Here is a 16,267-nt window from a genome sequence, read left to right on the forward strand (position 1 = left end):
GCAGATGATTAATGGTTTTGGACATTTATCTACTTATTCTATTAACTAGTCAAAGCTTTGAAGATAATTGAAAATTTAGACTTAGTACTGAGTTTATTACTTATCTGGGAATCCTTGTCCCAAGAGACATATCACAAATGATTAAGTTAAATTTGAGTAAGTTTATTAATGACCTCGCAAGAGACATTAACAGGTTGGTATCTATAATGTTAAGTCTATGGGAGTAGGGTAGACAAACTTAAAATGACTATAATACCTTGCATTATGTTTTATATAATATTGCTTTATTTCTGTCTGGCAAGTATTTCCAGAAGCTCATTGTTTTGTTATGTAAATTCTTTTACAGTTTCACTGTAGCACAAATATCATTAAAAAGGATAAAACTTTGATTAAGGAAGGTGGATTTAGACTCTCCAACCTTTCCTTCTAGGACTTATTTGTTGGCTTGCACTATATTTTGGTCTTTTCTTCTTAGATTAGATTCCTCTTCCTGGCCAGCTTTGGAATCTTCATTTCTGGCTCCTTTTCCTTGACTGATTGTACTGGGCTCTTGACATTCCAGAATAAATGTGTTCCCTCCAGTTATGGCTGCTAGAGAGATATAGTATATGCGTTCACATTAATTTTATGTGGAAACCCAGCTTTTTAAACTGGCAAGAAAGTATTTGTTTGGTAGACTTGGATAGACAGGCTAATTTTTACTTTAGATCAACTTGTTGGTCCTGACAATAAATTTCTAGCATTTTCTGCTTTGTGCATTAACTATAAATTGCCAGTTGAACTGCACAACAAATATATGAGCCATTCATTCAAAGCCAGGTTTTATTCTGTTGCTTTTACAGCTTTAGAGATGCCTGTGTTATTGATCATGACTGAACAGTTATATTGACCTACAATTCAGGTCTATAAATATGTATCATAAGTAAATAACATGATACATGGGATCTCAAACAAAACATGGAATAATGAATGCGAGTATCCCACCTTTTTTCAGTAAATGCAGGGCTTCATTATTTTTTATTCTGAAAGGGATCATGAATCTTAGTGTACACCTGATTCAGCAAAAATCAATGTTTGGAATATATTGGACAGCACAATAACTGTTTGACACGGTCTTAATGAAATCAGCCAATTAGTGAAACTGTCATGCTAATGCTTCTTGTATTTTGTATGTTTTGGCAATGCTCAATGGAAACATCCTTCTGGGAGGAGGTAATAATTTGGATAAATCTTGTGATGAAAAGTTATTTAATATTTAAGAATACATAGGTGCTTTTGAATTGCCTACCCATCTCTTGAAATTTAATGCAAGGTCAACTTAAATGGATTTTCTATCCCTTTTGACAGCTAAAAATCTAATATTATAACATTGGAAGGATAAAAGGCCACCTGCAATACCACAATAGATAGAGAATTTAATAAAACTTTTGATTTTTGAATGGGGACTAGAATGGTAAAACATACAAATAGATAAATCTATGGATATTTGGAGTACCTATGTTTAAGTCTATGCATAATTAATTTCAATAATTATACTAATATATAAATACATATCTAATTAGCATTATAGAACTTTTTAATCTTTCAAAAACTGCAATGGTTTAATCATAGAATAAGAGAATAGTAGAGAAGAAAGGGGTTAGAGGGCCATTGGATCCAACCCCTTGTTCAGTGCAGGAGTTTAGTTTAGTGCCATACTCTAATGTTAAATACATGCTAAAATAAATTTTCTTTCAAGGAACATTGGATGCATTTGCATTATATTTTTATGAAACTACAATACAATATATATTTAAAATGATAGAAAGCCTTCATTTAGAAACATCTTAGAACTTTTTGTATATTTTTCAGATATTTGGCCTTTTCTTTTAACAACTTCTACTTTAAACTGATAAAAGAGTTTTCATGCTACAAATGCCCCAAGGCAGAAATAAGCCACCACACCCACCATAAGTAATACTGATCATCAATATCCAAAAGTATGTAAGTGTGGTATGCAACCTCATTGTACTTTCATACATCTGGCTCTTCTTACGTAATCTTCCTGGATGCACGGTGCTCAATTACAAGCTGAACATGAAATCATGGGCACAATCATATTGAAGTGACAGCTACCATACATCAAAACATCTCTCATTCCTGTATCAGATTACGTACAGAAACAGTTCCCTTTTCTATGCTTCCATTTTTCAGCTCACAAAGAGAGCTCAAGATGGCTATCACTACCATCATGTACACAGACAATTGAAAAATTAAAACCCAATCAAATACATTGGATGTATTTATTTACTCCATAAATACAATAATACAGTCAACACTTGGTGTTATTCACAGCCTACGGATGTTATGAAAAGCCTAGTGAAATATTTAAAAGTTGAAAAGCTGACCCTGAGAGCACCCCAGAAAGAAAAGGGGAGGCATATAACAGAAAAGGCCCTGCATGCCTTTGCCATTTATTATCTAAACATAAATTGTTATCTATTGGTAAGAAATATAAAGAAGGCATTCTTTAAGTTTCCCCAAAACCACACCATTTAAAGATCTGAAATGGTTGACTCAAGCTTCTTCAACTAAGCCCAGAATCAAACAAGTATCCAAAGATAACTCCCTCGGCATCGCCATTACATGCTCCATTATGTGCTCCATGATACCACCCAACTTTTAAGTGGCCATATTCTGAACCATCTCTAGTTTTTCAGCAGTCTTCAAGGCAGAGTCCCATCAAGTACATTATAGATCTTTAAGTTATAGATGCTTGTGGAATGGTAATAGTTATTAGCACTAAAGCTATAATATGTGCTAGGCACAGCAGTCAAGTAGCATTACATATCAGCTGCATAATGGCATTTCAGAATATGGATCTATGCAACAAGTGTAAAGCTGTGGGATGGATGAAACAATTTTAAGCAGGAAGGAGTACTGAAACTTTTATCTGCCCAGTGCTTTGAACATCAAGCACATATACTACATTCCACCTGTAGCCCAACCCTTCAGCCAGACGTATTTCCATCCCTGGAACCTTGCTAAAAGGCAACTAGTGAGAAAGGGAAAGGAAGAAATTGCACTGGCAGGAAAACTAGCAGGCAAAAGAAGGACTTCTCATGATGTTTCATAGCTTAAAATCACTCCTGCATGAACTTACCATTTACAACTCTTTGGCCAAACTCACATTCTAACACACACACAAGCACACAAAACCTGCAACGTAAGCATAGCTATTCCCAAAGTTTTCCAAGTTTCTACATTAAACAAAACCACCATATTGATCAATTCAAGTATCATATTTTGCAAGCAAGGCATGGTCAAGCATTTCACTGCTTGTTAAAACCTGGATTTATAGGAGTTCTAAATGTATGCAAGGTAGGGTTTTTTGTTTGTTTTTTTGCTCCTTAACATTTCTTGAAATGAATTCTTTAAAGGAATTATAATTGAGCAAAATTTGGAGCCAGGGGAACTAAATGTCCTCACTTTCTCTCCAACACTTTCACAACATAGTTCCTAGAATTTGTCTGAAAAGCCAGTAATTAGCAACTGAAATTATGTTTTGAAACATTACATATTTCACTCCTTATGTTAGCCTTCTCAGTAATTAGAAAAAGCTGTATCCATTCATTTTCTCTGTTTAAAAGGCTATAAAGGCTTTTAAAACTCTGTCATAGATGATTTAACAAGATACAATTTATCAAGTCTTTAAAATTAAAAGATGTTATATCATCTTCATTCATATTAAAAACACTTTATAATCTGAATTAAAATTTGTGAAGCAAGTTCCAAAACTATGCTTCACTATATTAACAGACTGTTTTGAAAACTGTGGAAGTATTTTTATTCTATTCCTAATCTGTTATGCAAGCAAAATTACTGAATCTGCAATAACATACTTATTGGAACTAAATCCTATTGAGCTCAATGGGATTTGATCCACAGTAGACATACACAGGATTGCACCGAAGGGAAACAATCCACAAACCGCTTTGCCAGTGCAAGCACTGTTGAAAGTAACACTGACTTGTATATTGGAAATTACATGTCAATTGTCTAAGCCACTGTGAGAAACTGAAGCCTCTGGGCACCAATCCACTCCCACACACCTTTCTTGGTCCTTACCAAGCCATCATTTTAAAAAATGCATATTTTCTTACCAGCAGCTGCCATTGCTGGAAAATATGTTTCTGTTAGAGTGAAAACCAGGTATTCAAAGAAGTTGCTTAGTACACTCTAGTTCAGACCCACTTGCACTTCGTACTTAGCTTTTGGGGCAGGTTTCTTGGTCTTTTCCATGCTTCCCAGACAACCATTCTGTGGTGATTTCTAGGACAGTTTCTCAAATTTCCCGAAGTCCAAAAAGGAAAAAAAGTCTAACCTATAATCTAAGCTATTACCTTACCAAAATAAATATATTAGAATACAGAGAGGGAAAATGCATGTATGCAACATGAGAAGTTGGCTTATTTGAAAAAACAAAATTATTTCAACAAATTAGAATTTATGATAGCTAGCACATTCTGGACACTGCATGAAATTACAAGGCACAGCTCTTGAGACCTATGCCACTGCCCTTATTATATAGCAGTACCCATTTTAAGTACCTGTTTTAAAGAACACATTAAAAGACTAGAAGAGAAGATCCAACATTTAATAGCCCACTCTCAAAACTCTACAATAATATTCAAACACTAGTTTACAGAATTGTAGATCCCAGTTTAGGCAGAGAAGAAACACTTTCACATTATCTTCATTAAAAAGCATTAGACCTTGAAGGAAGGGCCAAAAGCCTTGAAATGTAATCCTGGCCATCCTTTCCAGACATCTGTAAAGGTAGAAGCTCTATGCCACTTACACAACAAAGCTTAAAATCACACAACCCACACTTTTTTGTATTATGGTCACGCAGTAATTTAGTCGCATGTAGCAATTACCTGGGGAAGGGAGAAAAACCTGCCCACTCATATTGCTTCAATTAATCACCAATACGAAGATCAATGGTCAAACAGCAGAACAGCTGAAGCTTTTGCTGGTTCCAGAGTTCTCCAGATAATAGTTGTCCACACAAGAACACATTTCTATCACTATTAGCATTATTTGAATTCACTTTAGACTTACACACAATCTATTCTAAGTGGATTTGCTGTCACAGATGGCAATGGTCCTATTAACTAGCAGGGCAATTAACAGGGTTTAAAACTGACATACCCAGAAGCATCAGGAAGTGGGTAGTCATTCTATTTCAAATTAAAAATGTTTTGAAACCTTCTAAGCAAAGATTAAATAATATGCAACTGACATTTCTTGTCTATTGTAGAACATATATTTGGACTATCAAGGGAATGAAAACATTTAACTGATAGGTCTGGCTTTTAGCTGATTAATAGATTCACTGATTCAATATACATATTACGAAATCCCTCCATATACATCCTCTTTTAGGAATAAAGGAAGCAAGGAAAATAAAAAAGGTTCATGATAATTAAAACGTATGGTTAGAGTGAGATGCCATCTCTAATATTTTCTTCTTCAAATAATAAATATAGGGGCAGTCTGCAAGCTAGGTTTGTTTCTGACTGTTACTTTAGGTCTCCTTTACCCTAACTGGGGAAATTCCAACAACCCTCCATTGTTTTGTACATGTAGGTTGTTCCATTTACAAACTTTTCTGAAAAATTCCCTCCTACCACAATCGAATAAATATGAGGAAATGGCTGAAAGGGGTAGAGTTCCATACCACTATCACTGCTTGTTGTCTACTGAACAGCAACTGTTGTGAGATCCATTTCATGTGACAAGGTAAACAACAAATCCCAGAATTTCAGAGTTCCCTAGAAATCAGAATGCCTTGAGCTATATGCATATAATTTTTCAGTGGTCCTCTTGTGAAAGCACAATTTGGATAATGGAATGACTGAGCCCTACCCAGCCTAATACAGAATGACCACTGTCGCAAGAACAATTTTGGGTTGTTTAACCCAAGATTTGTGGGTTTAAGTGGCGAACAGCAGCCATTTTCAATTTCAGTTAACAACCCTGTTCCATGGTTGTTTTGTGATGAACAAACTTGGAAAGTTTGGGTTATTTGCAAGTTAATAGAACAATTGACATGGCTGATTGTAAGGTCAACCCCAAGTTGTTTAGTTCCCAAACAACCCAGAGTTTACTAGTTTAGACTTCATGAAACAACTTAGTAGCAGGGAGCTACTGAAAATCAGGAACAGCTAATTTATTTTGCATGTGCCCACAATTCCTGCTTAAGCTACTGAGGAATTGCCATCTTGACATGTAACTGAGTCATTAATATGAAGTTCAAATTCCATCAGAAGGTATTCTTTGTTTATATATTAAGTGTATCCCCTGCTTTTTCCACAAGAACCCACAGATGGCATATAAGGTCTTCCTTTTCCTGCCCCATTTTTAACTTCCCCAAAACCTTGTGAGGTAGGTTCAGGCTATGAGATAGTAACTGCTCAAAGTCATCCACTGAGTTTTATGGCTGAGTGGGCAATGGAAACTAGATCTCCCATGTTAGTTCAGCATTCTTTTTAGCCAAGCACAATCAGTCTCAAATGCCTGTGGACTTTACTATGAGAAGAAAAACCTTAGTTGTTGCATGCCAAAGATCAAAACACCAGCTAGTCTGGATCAGAAATTACATTCATTCACTTTCTATCCCATCCCCTCCACACACACGTTTTATCAAGTTCAGCCAAGAAAGTTTGCACAGTTGTCTGGCTTTCACACTCAGTCCCACTGATTAATCAGGGGACAGTTTATGATCTTCTGTTAGCCCTTTAATTGATAGGGCTACCAATGATCTTATTGCAACCCTGCTATTTGAATACAGGGATACACAAAATAAATGGGCAACAGCAATTCAAATAAAGTCAAACACAGAAGGGTTTGGGAGGAGGGGTTCCTTAATCTTGCCATTTTATTTATTTAACACATACTGTAACAGGCTAAAATATGAATTACCATTTCACTGAGTCTCTCAGATTTAGTCTCTGAGAGATTCAAGACGAGGGATGCAGTAGAAGGACTGCAGAAACCTCCACTATAATCAAACATTATTTCACAGAATGTTACTTGCCATTACAGAAACCAAAATGGGGAAAACTGTATTGTCGTCGTTACAGGAGTTTCAGGTGAAACGCTCTGCCTAACAAATGATAAGTTCGTTTTTTGTATTTTGGTTTCAACTTATTCTAACTGCCTCCTCTTCAGGAGATGAAGCATGGAAAGCAGTCTCTTCTAGAGGTTCAGATTCTTCTGAACGTAACAAAGGCAAATATATTTTTAAAATCCTTGTGTTGTTTATCATGAAAGCTTTGAGTGCTATCTTTCCTTTTCTGGGATTCTTGTAGATATGAGCAAATGTCATCAAATATATAATAAGGACTTGGAGAAGTTGTAGGTCAATCTTCAAAGGGTTCCTCACATTGTATAAATACAACTCCCCACCCATTTTGCCCTTGTTGGCAGAATCTCAACCTGCATACCAATTTTATACCCATCTTTATTTCTCTACCCTCGCATCTTCTTTCCTAACCTTATACGAACAGTATTTTCTATACCAACAGCCCATCAAATACTCCCAAATCAACTATGTAAACAATACAGATTGCTTAACAATTGCTCAGCCTGCAAAATGAATTTAAACCAGACCTAACACTGCTGCTGAACAGATGTCAGTGGAGATGGTAAGAGAGAGCAAAGTTGCTAACAAAGCCATTGTAGGTTGCATGCATCTCTAGGCTGCTTACTGAATATCAGTAACCCCCAGAAAAATTGCACTGGTGGGAAAAAGAGCAGGCAAAGTGGAAATATGTTACTTCTTTCATGGAGGTATTCAATATTTTCGCATCACAAAGATAGGGTACTCATGTTGAATTTCCTTTATCATTTATGTTTATACATGAAACAAAGTTTCCCATATCCTGAACATTTGCTGTAGCATATGTGTTCTAGAATGTTATGGTGGTAGAAAAGCAGGCCTGGCATTTTGTTATATTTAAATACGCAATGTAGCCTGCGCAAAGCAGTGCGCAATGTTGCTTGTATTCACCTTACAAAACAGCAGTTGTGCTACTATACAACTGCTGGGGAAATAAAATAAAGCCAGCCATAGAACCAAGTAAACACAGCCTGACTAATTATAAAGGCAATAGTAAACAGAAAAAAAATGAACGAAGAACATGGTTTAAAATTCACTTTGCCTACCAGTATGAGATACTGTTTTAATCAATGAGAGGGGGAGGGAACAGCTAATTCACAACTTTAATTTTCTCTTTACTCCTGCACTTTCCCCTGAAGGGTGTTCTTTCTTCATTATGTTTCTGGAAAAAAATAACTGAAACTCAAAGAGAAAAGTGCTGTTTTAGACATGGAAACTCATTAGTAATTTAGCCTCATGATGGGTTATTTTGAAGATTATGGGAAAGGAAACCTTAAGGCAAACAATTAAAAAGTTAAAAAACCTACTCCCAAAATATACTATGTAGATAGGCATTCTGAAATTAAAACTCTTGCATGCACCATACAACCCCATAAAAGAGAAGCAAAGGAGCAGCTATGCTGAAAAGGGATACCAAGACTGCAATCCTATGCTCAAGTGCCATTGGCTGAGCCTGTTAATATTTAGTATTATCGGAGAATCTTAAAATACAGCACCACAAAGATACCAACACTAAAATATTATGAGGGATGTTCTGGAATATTACATGAACATATCACCAGTGCCACACTCCAGCTTTATTTCTCCAGTCATGGATACAAAGGCAAAGCTCCCATGAAGCTAGGAGATGAGCCGTGTTTCCAAGAATTACTGCAATAAATGTCTTCTTTCTTCAGGGAAAAAAGAACCTCTTAGGTATTGTAAAACTGTACTGACTAAACAGTCCTAATAAACCTAGGAGCAGCCCTGTAGAATCAGACCAATTGCTTATATAGCAATAGTACAGAAAGGGAGGTCCTGAATGCCCAGATCTCCACTCCAACCGCTGTTGCTACTTCATAATTACTTCTACTTCCAGGATCACAGCCTGACCCCTTTTGGATTCTTCCCTCATCATTTGTCTCTTCTACACTTACCCTGAGAAAAGGATCTGGAAAACGTTAAAACTTGCACGGCCTTTTGTGGCATTTTGATTTGAGGTATTGCCCAAATGTTGATTTTGGAACATTTATTTAATCTGTATTCTGCTTTTCTATCTCAAAAATGGCATTCAAGACATTTTACTCATGGAACAATGTGGTTTTATTTTTCATGATAAAAATCAGTTTGCTTAGAATTGTTGGCCAAGTCAAGAAGAAAAACGCTGAATTACCACTTGCTGGTTTATTCCATAAGTGTCATTTGTTTGGTGACCAGCTCAATCGATGCAATGGAGCAACATCTGAGCAGCAACTTCAAAGATGTGCTTAATCCCAATTTTTGCACCCACCCCCAAAACAGGCTAATTCTTGGATATGTATAACTTTGTTTATAAAGCTACTTGGTTTCCCCAAGCTAGCTTGGCAATGAGAACTACCACTGATATTTCAGAGTGCTCTTGCACAAGCAACACTCACAAGGCTTTCTGGAAACCCCTTCTGTCAATCATAAAGCGCCACAACCACGGCCAGAAGACTTGCATGAATTAAAATTATAAGAAGGGGGTTTAAAATATTTGCAATAATGTGGATACTCATGAGGAATTAGAACGGAAATCAGAATCTGAGGACTACAGGCAGGCCTATAGATTGTGCAGATTTGCATTCTGTTAAAGTTCCCTTGGTCAGAATCTATGCTCATATTTCAGGAATGGTCTACATCTGGCTACACTGCTATGCAGGATCAGGCAAGAACTTTCCCTGACACTGAGACAGTTAGAAACCATGGCTTATTATTATTCGGTCCTCTCTAGATCAAATGGCTTGATATTTTTGTTTGAATAATCTGGATTCATTTGCTGAGCATGACATTTTCTTCATTATATTTACTCTCCCACTGGGGTACTTTGCAATCTGGATTGCACATGCTAATTGGTGGGGGCTTCTCTGCACTGCAGTTAACTCATTCAAGCAAGACTATCATTTGGTTTCTTCTCACTGTACAATTTTAAGAAAACCATGTAAGTATTAAAGCAAACATTCAGAGTCATGCTTTAAAAATACCATAGCTAAGATTTTAACCACAAGATGTTAGCTTAATTCATCCCAGAACCTTGAGGGTGAATTATTTTCTCCACTGAGCGAGTCCCTAATGGACAAAAATCAGCATTGTCAAGTCATCCAAGTGTTAAATGCTCCTACCCAGCAGCAAAGGAATAACAGCACACCAGACTGCACAGTAGACACAAACCAGAGATGAGGGTTTATGCAATAGAGGAAATTGGTTCTATAATCTAAATTTACTTTTCGAACAGGAAAGTTATGTAACACACACTCTCACAGAGACATGTGTAAATACCAAAAAATAGTGTATATTTGAATATGTTGCAGGTTTCTCAATTCTGAATGTAGAAACATAGTGCCCCCAGCTGCCAACAGGCATTTGAATGCATTAAACTAATTTTATTTCACCTGTTTTAACCTTTTATTTTCTATAATGCTTGTATATCATATCAACGTACTTCACATTGTGGCCAAAACTTCCTTTTAGGTTGTTCTTGAAGCAAACGACTAACTCTGTTTTAATTCATCTTCGCATATTTTGCTGCACATAGTAATTATGATATTATTTATCACTGATCATCCATTCCAGATCTGTACAGGACAATTTAAACCTTTTAATGATTGGCTAGATTCAGATATCAGAGTAGATCTTTTGAAATCAATAGGTCTACTCTAAATATGACTAAGGCCAAGCCATAGGGGCTTTTTCCCCCTCCATCAACACAAGTCAGACACACGCACCTCATGTTTTAATTATTTTCTACTCCCATGGCATTAGGCTTGCTATCATCCAAACCCAACAAGGTAGACGGCTGTGAAACAACCGCAGAACCCATGGCTTTTTGTAGGGTTCTGGGTGGTTTCAAAGCTATTTATTATTTTATTTATTAGACTTTTATCCTGCCCCATTAGTCATAAGGCTACTTGCTGAACACCTCTCTGGGTCTGAACAACATGGTAATCTCCATGCCACGATGGCAATTAGATACATGAGTGTAATGTGTTCCCAGCGCATACAGGACAAGGAAAAGACGCCACTCTGACTTCTTTTTCCTATAATTGTCTGAACTAGGCCACTGTCTGGATCTAACCATTACAATGTATCTTTTACTTGATAGCTTACCCCTGACCATGAAATAATATGAACAGGTACTAACTAATAAACTGAAAAACATTTTATTTAGAAAAAGAGGAAAATTTCCCCACCCAAGATATCTGTATGTATCGCAAACCAAAATCAATCTTGTTAAAGGTAAAGGCCGTGGCTCCGTCATCAACTGTGTGCTTTGCATGCACGGGATCTAATTCCATTCCTGGCAAGAATTAGGGGAAAACTAAATGTTATATTAGTTATACTTTTGTAAAGTGTGCATAAAACCAGATGCTTTTATTTTGAACAAACAGGAACTGTGGGTGGCTGCTCTGGAACATGGCCCCAATCCAGTCTATGTCTCTACACCAGTTTCCTCCTGAAAATATCCTTTCCTTAGTAGTTATTTTGAAAACGCTTGTCCCAAGAGAAATGGGGGAGCTAGGGGAGGTTACATTGGGGGTATTCTATAGTAGCTTCTATACTAGGACCAAAAGAAAGGCACAATTATGCCATGTATTTATGGTACTTTCCTATGGTGTGAAGCCCACTGTTGTCCATGATGGTGGCTGATGAAGTGTGAGATTGTATAAACAATGAAGCAACTTCAGACCATCCTACTTTGAAAGATAACTCATGCAAACACCCTTAGCCAGCATGTTTCTCTTCTTACAATGTATACTTCTAACAAAGGAAGTTAGACAACTCAGGTATAGACATTAGATTTCTCAGGTACAGTATACTCTTGCCTTACAAAATTTGAATGGTATGGATAAATATCCTTTCTCAGTCACTAAAAAATCAGTGATGAACAGTGTGCTTGGCACAAAATGTAACCTTCTCCAAGGAATATAAGCTTGGAATCAGGAGTCAAAGGGTACTCCATAATGCTGGATATATTTATATCCATATTCCCAGACAAACTTATAAACAGATTTAACGCGTCTTAAAAAATGAAGTTCTACAAAAGTTTTAACTTTTGTTGTTATGTCTACACACTGAAATATATGCACCAAAACAGTTGAAAGAGTGAAATTCTCCTAAAATATCAGTGTCTTGAAATAGCACTGCAATTTTTCTCAGTTTAATGTGCATCAAAATACATTAAACAAATGTTTAACACAGATATTTAAGTCATGCAGCATGGTGATCAGTGCCATCCTTCACTCCCAGAATACTGGAAAATCAGAAACACTGACCGATGATCTGACAACAAACAGCAACTGAACTATCTGAATCTTGAGCGCAATACCAACATACTGAATGAACTTCATTCTAGTACAACAGTAATTTAAGTATAACAGTGAAAAACAGATGCAAATCATATGATTCACACAGGAATTACAGTTCCAAATCCCCTTAAATATTTAGCCAGCACAGAAGCCTTTTCAGCCATTAAACAAGGAAAACCTCCCCTCCCCCACTCAAGGCATCTTCATTACTAGTGCACCTTCTGAAAAGTATATACATTGTGATACAGCAATGTCCACAATAATAAAGTCTCCTCCATCCTACTGCCTTCTAAAAAACATTTTTACTGTATACAGTAAGTATACTTAGACTATCTCACAGCTTTTTGGCCAACACTGTAAAAGAGCTGTGGCAAAAGAGCTGAACACTCGAAAGCATAAATGTTGGCGACACAGAGAGTGCATTGTATTTATGACAAACACATGGTGAAAGAGTGAATGTAGTCCCTTCTTCAGGCAGGAACAGGCTGCTTGCCCTCCAGATAGTTAGTGCCTGGCACTGCTGCCTCTTCTGCCTCTATACAGCCAGAATGGTGATATAAATGGGTGATTCATTCCCCAATTCTTGCAGACTTGCCACACAAGAGATCACTAGCAAACCTCTCAGTCTTTTTGTCATTAAATATCTGAAGATGTGAGTGTGCGCCAACGCGCCACTGTGTTCAGTGTTATCTTTGTGCTGCTCTCTTTTCTGAAAGCCATCTCACATCAGATCTGCCAGCCAGAAGTTTGAAAAAAAGGCGGGGGTGGGAGAGGAGACGGCATCTCTGAGGGCTGATATCCAGTGGACCCGCGGTGTTCCTAAAATAGGGTGCAATCCCGCCGCGGCGCTGCGGCAAAGAACATCTGGTAACCCTAGACTGCTCTTTTCTTGACGGATGGCAGCCAGGATCGATGAGGCTCGCCAGGCGCAGCCTTTTCCAAAAGCCTGCCACACCTCCAAGTCTGAGCCGCCCTTACAGTCCGGCGCGGAGCGCTACACAGGTAAGCAGGCAAGGCTACAGGCAGCACAGGCTCGGGTTGCTCTCTTAACTATCTGGCGTCTCCAAGGGAGAGGAAGATGCTGTGCAAAGCTGCCAACCAGGCAAATTCGTGCCGTGGGAGGCGGAAGAAGAGCCCAGCACTTTCCTCTCCCCCCCCCCCCCCCAGGAGAGTGAAACGCACAGCACGCCCCTCCGATTTCCTGTCATGCAACGAGAGGCTGATTTCGGCGTCGGCCTGCTCACCCATTACAGAGATGCGTCGACAGGAAAAGTGCAGCCTCGCCCGGGTGCCAGCGACGGGGGCAATTCGCGCTCGCTTCTCTCCCCACGCCGTTCATCCTCTCTTCCCTCCGCCTCGGGCCCCCATCCGCCTTCCTAATCGCTCACATTACAGCAGCCAAGGGCGGCGGGGTGCTTGTTGTTGTTGTTATTGTTGTTGTTTTTAGGCATTATTTTGACAGCTTGCGGCACGGTGTGGGTTTTGGCTCCCCATCTTTCATTCAAACCTTTCCAACAGCCGGCCCTCCACCTCCACATGCGCGACGCTAACAAAGTCAACACAGTCGAAAGGAGAGCGGGAAGGTGTTAAAGGTGCCTCCGGAGAATGGACATGATGCCACGCGCGCGCGCGCGCGCTCTCTCTCACACACACACACACACGACGCGCGCACACAGCGCAAGACGGACAACAGAAAGAGGCACACCCTTCGGGTTCACCATCCTAGTCTGCAACATCTTCCCGCACCGCACGAGACTGGATATTGCAATACTAAAAATAGCGGGCTTCCCTTTCGCACACTTGGCTACCAAAAAGCGCGGCTCGAGGTGGGTGGCTGGTTGCCTCGGCCTGCTTCCGACGCCCAGGGATTCAGCGCGCAAGGTTGATCTCTGTAACCAGCCACGCAGCGAGTCCCTCCGTTAGCCCCGAAGAGGCGAGGCGAGGCGAGCCGAGGGGACAGGCTCAGGCACCAGACCCCGCGGCAACTCCATGCCCAGCTGGCGTCCACACTCACCCATTTATGTCGCGTTGGGGCTCCGCCAGACAGGCTGAAAGTTTGAGGTAGCTGCAGGTTTAAAAGGCAGGGAAGGACCAACGATTAGGGGAGTTTTCCTGCGCCTCCTGTAGCAGCCGCTGCTTCTTCTTGGCTTCCTCTCGGCTAATCAGTGCCCATTGCAACAGCAAGGTTGCATTTTTATTTCCTGCTCTGAAACCCTCCCTTACAAGGAGGGGAAGCGAGGGAGGGGAAGGGAAGATTTTCTTGACGTAAAGCAGGGAGGAAAACAACAAAACGAAACACCTGACGTGCCGCTGGCAAATGTGAGGGACAGAGAGGAACGGGTAAAGAAAGCAGATTCCACCTGGAACTGCTAGGAAAGGGAGCGAGCGAGCGTGCGCATGTGTGTGTACATATGCCTGGATCTGTGTGCGCGCGCGCGTCTGTGCGCGCGCGCGCGCGCTAGGGCGGGAACGCAAGCAAAGGGGCGGCGGTACTAGCGACTCATTGCAAGGGAAAGGGCGGCTGCGGGGATGGGTGGCGCCCCTTCTTGGGACCGTTCGTGCGCCAAGGTGTCCGCAGCAGCAGCCTCCACTGCAAAGCGGGCGGACTGGCCCCGCTCGGCGCGCGGCTGCCCGCTTGAACCGTAGGCTAGAGCAGCGAAGTGTCGCGAGAACGTGCCCTGGTGGCCTCGGCGCGCCGCCCTGAGACGGGCCCGCAGCAGGAGCGGACGCCGGCTGGAGAAAAACGCAGTGCTTGCTGAGCGGAAGGCTGCGAAGGGGGCTAAGCACGAGCTTCTTCGGGCCTACCCGGAAAGCGTCTCATCTGTCTCTTCCTTCCAAGCGCTGTCTGATGTGTCGTCGTGATGCGAGAGGAGGAGGAGGCGGTGCTTGCTGCACCCCGCTACAACGCGTGGCAACCCACAGTCCGGCAGAAGTCATAGTTGCAAGGAGGATGTTTTGGACGCCTTCACGGCGGAATTGGGCTGGCCAGGAGATATTTCAAGGGAGAGGTGGGACGTGCAGCGCCCACCACCTCCCAAGTGGCCCTTCTTCTCAAGCGAACATTCGTGGAGGGGCGAATGCTCTCCGGCCACATTCCCCCAGCAGTGACCACAGGCCTCCTTGTCACACCCACAAAACCAGCGGGTGCCTTTCTCACTTAATTGCGGTGTAAGTGGGATGCTATGTGCTGTGTTGGTTCCACATATAAAGACCACACAAGGAAACGAGCATGAATAGCAGCATAGGTTATAGTTAAAAACTTTTTTTTAACAAAAATACCTGCTTATACAGCACAAAATCTTACAGCATCTTAAAAATTGAGTGTTTGCTCTTGGGTAACCAGGGGTATGCCATGTGATGGCCAAGTGCAGCAATCTGTCACTGGACAGTTATTTCTCCCACACTGTATTTATTACTAACAAATTAATCCTACTGGTGCTGAAGGGGGTTCAGACTCCACATACTAGAGTGTAGGACACGGAATAATCAATACAAGTTGTGACAACCCAGATTCAGGCTAGGTACCAGGAAAAGTTTCCTCAATCAGAACAGGACAGTGGAACCAGTTGCCTAGTGTGGAACCAGATCTCTACTAGAGACATTCAACAAGAAACTAGACAGTCATCTGAGTGGGATGGTGTGAATTGGTGTCCTGCAACAGCAGGAGTTGGGCCTGATGGCCTTCATGGCCCTTATAGCACTACTATTCTATGATCAACTGTGTACTCAAGTCCTTGCCCTTTGGGACTACCTGTGCCCCCCATGGAAGCTGTTTTGTGGTGGCGCCTGTGACAGTTAT

The 16,267-nt window shown here is 40.5% G+C and overlaps 1 protein-coding gene across 6 annotated transcripts in view; it reads right to left on the minus strand.

The window, feature by feature from the left end:
* The window catches only part of SH3KBP1 (SH3 domain containing kinase binding protein 1), a 158,806-nt gene extending 143,967 nt beyond the window's left edge, over positions 1–14,839 (minus strand). For 4 of the 6 annotated variants that reach the window (XM_044441660.1, XM_044441659.1, XM_044441657.1 and 1 more), the window contains exon 1: positions 14,483–14,839. Coding sequence is in view for 4 of the 6 variants with exons in the window: in XM_044441659.1 (XP_044297594.1) it covers positions 14,483–14,486 (4 nt within the window). In the remaining 2 variants the exon portion in view is untranslated. Of the gene's footprint in view, positions 1–13,712; positions 14,031–14,482 lie in introns of those variants that run through there. The other 2 variants (XM_044441658.1, XM_044441661.1) reach the window with 2 other exon arrangements.
* Between the last annotated feature and the right edge of the window lie 1,428 nt (positions 14,840–16,267).

Source organism: Varanus komodoensis, unplaced genomic scaffold (genome assembly GCF_004798865.1).
Source record: "Varanus komodoensis strain SLA01 unplaced genomic scaffold, ASM479886v1 scaffold4, whole genome shotgun sequence".
In the NCBI taxonomy this organism is placed as follows: domain Eukaryota; kingdom Metazoa; phylum Chordata; class Lepidosauria; order Squamata; family Varanidae; genus Varanus; species Varanus komodoensis.